Source organism: Penaeus vannamei, chromosome 29 (genome assembly GCF_042767895.1).
Source record: "Penaeus vannamei isolate JL-2024 chromosome 29, ASM4276789v1, whole genome shotgun sequence".
NCBI lineage: Eukaryota > Metazoa > Arthropoda > Malacostraca > Decapoda > Penaeidae > Penaeus > Penaeus vannamei.
Genome location: NC_091577.1, coordinates 31,407,107 through 31,409,606, shown reverse-complemented (window position 1 = coordinate 31,409,606; position 2,500 = coordinate 31,407,107). Strand labels below are relative to the sequence as shown.

Sequence of the window (2,500 nt, the reverse complement as noted above, 5' to 3'; positions counted from 1 at the left end):
ACCCCTCCCTTTCCCCTTCCCCTCCCCTTTATCCTATCTAACTCCCCCTCTACACCCCCCCTTCCCCTCCCCTCTACCCTAACTAACCCCCCTCTTCTCCACCCCTCCCCATTCTTCACTATCCTAACTAACCCCTCCTTATCAACCCCTTCGACTCCCCTCCCCCTATCCCACTATCCTAACTACCCCCCTTCTCCACTCCTCCCCCTCCCGTTCCCCTTCCCCCTGTATTCTAACTGACCCCCCTTTTCTCCACCCCTCCCCTCCCCCCTCCCTTTCTACCCCAACTAACCCCCTCTCCGGTCCTACCCTCCCCCTCCCCCTTTTCCACCCCTCCCCCCTTCCCCCTCCCACTCTACCCCAACTAGCCCCCCACCTCTTCTCCCCCTTCTCCCCCCCCATCTCCCCAGAGTGGACCTCTTCCTCCCCCTTCCTTCCTACCCCAACTAACCCCACCTCTTCTCCCCCTTCTCCCTCCCCTCCATCTCCACCCCTCCACCCTCCCCTTCCCCCTCTATTTCTACCCCAACTAACCCCACCTCCCCCTCCCACTCTACCCCAACTAACCCCACCTCTTCTCTCCCCCCCCCTCCCCCCCATCAGAGTGGACCTCTTCCTCCACATGTCGTGGGAGGACACTCGCCTCAACCTCACCGGCCTCAAGTTCATCGCCGGAAGACAAGGCGAGGACGACTACCTGTCTCTCCCTGCTTACGTCATCGACTTCATCTGGGTGCCTGACCCTTACGTCACCAATTCCAAGGACGCAGGTGAGTCATCGGAGATCCGACGCCTTATAAGGATCTTTTTTCTTATCTTGTTAGATAAGGGTGTCTTGTGTGACAGGGCATACACACGCACCAGCAGACACTCACACACACACACGTATATATGTGTGTATATGTATATATAAATATATATATATATATATATATATATATATATATATATATATATATATATATATATATATATATATATATATATATATATATATATGTATATATATATATATATATATATATATATATATATATATATATATAAATACATACATACATACATATATACATACCTATATACATACATACATACATACATACATACATACATACATATATATATATATATATATATATATATATATATATATATATATATATGTATGTATGTATGTATGTATGTATGTATGTATGTATATCTATATACATACATACATACATACATACATACATATATATATATATATATATATATATATATATATATATATATATATATATATATATATATATATATATATATATACACATACATACATATGCGCACATACACACAACACAAGCACACACATACATACAACACACACACACACACACACACATGTATATATCCCCTTGGGTTATTTTCACATATTCATAGTTTTGAATCACCATTTGCGTTTAAGAATGTTTTAAATAAGTTTTGAAACTGCAACACTAAGCATACACTTAAGAAATGACAAAAGGCTCAAAGGCAAAAATTAAACTTTATCAAAAGCCCAAAGGCAAAAAACAAAAAACAAAACAAAACAAAAAAAATATTAATTAAATTTTGTAGCATAATGATTAATCCTAATTTCTATAATTAAACAATTTCCAAGGCGTCGTTGATATGGGTAAGATATCATTTTGATAATGATTATGGTAATAATCTTAATGATTTAAATGGTAGTTGCATTTTTCTATAATATTTAAATAGAAATATCATCTTTTAATCTAAACAAAACGGTAAAGGAAGTCAAACCTGATAAATTTGTAGTTTATAAAGCACCGTTCTAAACATTCAAATTTTTATTTTATTTTCATTTCATCTTTCGAGAATATTGATAAAAAAAAAAAACACCAAGCAATGACACGAGATATTTAAGAAAAAATATTTTAAAAAGGAAGCAAAAGGTTTAATTGAAGATAAATAAATACGTATTATTAAAATATATGCGTTTTGATTAAATATGATTGATGTAGACATTATAATTATATTTCTAGATAAATAAATAGAATGAAAACAATGATAATGAAAAACAAAATAGAATTTGAATGTTTGGAATCGGTGATGTAAATATCACGTTCAATGTGTATAAATCAATTAATGATTATTATTCTCAATTACATCATTATTATATTTTCCTCTTAGTTCTTGTTCATATACATTATCTCACTGGAAATTTCGAATCTATAAGATTACTAAGCTTTTAAAATTATCTTTTTATTCTCTCTCTCTACTCCCCTCCCTCTCTCTCTGTCTCTCTCTCTGTCTCTCTCTCTCTCTCTCTCTCTCTCTCTCTCTCTCTCTCTCTCTCTCTCTCTCTCTCTCTCTATCTATCTATCTATCTATCTATCTCTTTCTCAATCTCTCTCTCTCTTTTTCTCTCTCTGTCTCTCTCTCTGTTTCTCTCTGTCTCTCTGTCTCCCTCTCTCTCTCTCTCTCTGCCTCTCTCTCTCTCTCTCTCTCTCTCTCT

General features: G+C 36.6%; 1 protein-coding gene across 1 annotated transcript in view; it reads left to right on the top strand.

The window, feature by feature from the left end:
• Positions 1–2,500, top strand: part of LOC138867338 (glycine receptor subunit alpha-4-like) — a 61,441-nt gene that overhangs the window by 13,653 nt on the left and 45,288 nt on the right. The window contains exon 3 of the mRNA XM_070142470.1: positions 604–770. Coding sequence (XP_069998571.1) covers positions 604–770 — 167 coding nt within the window. The remainder of the gene's footprint in view (positions 1–603; positions 771–2,500) is intronic.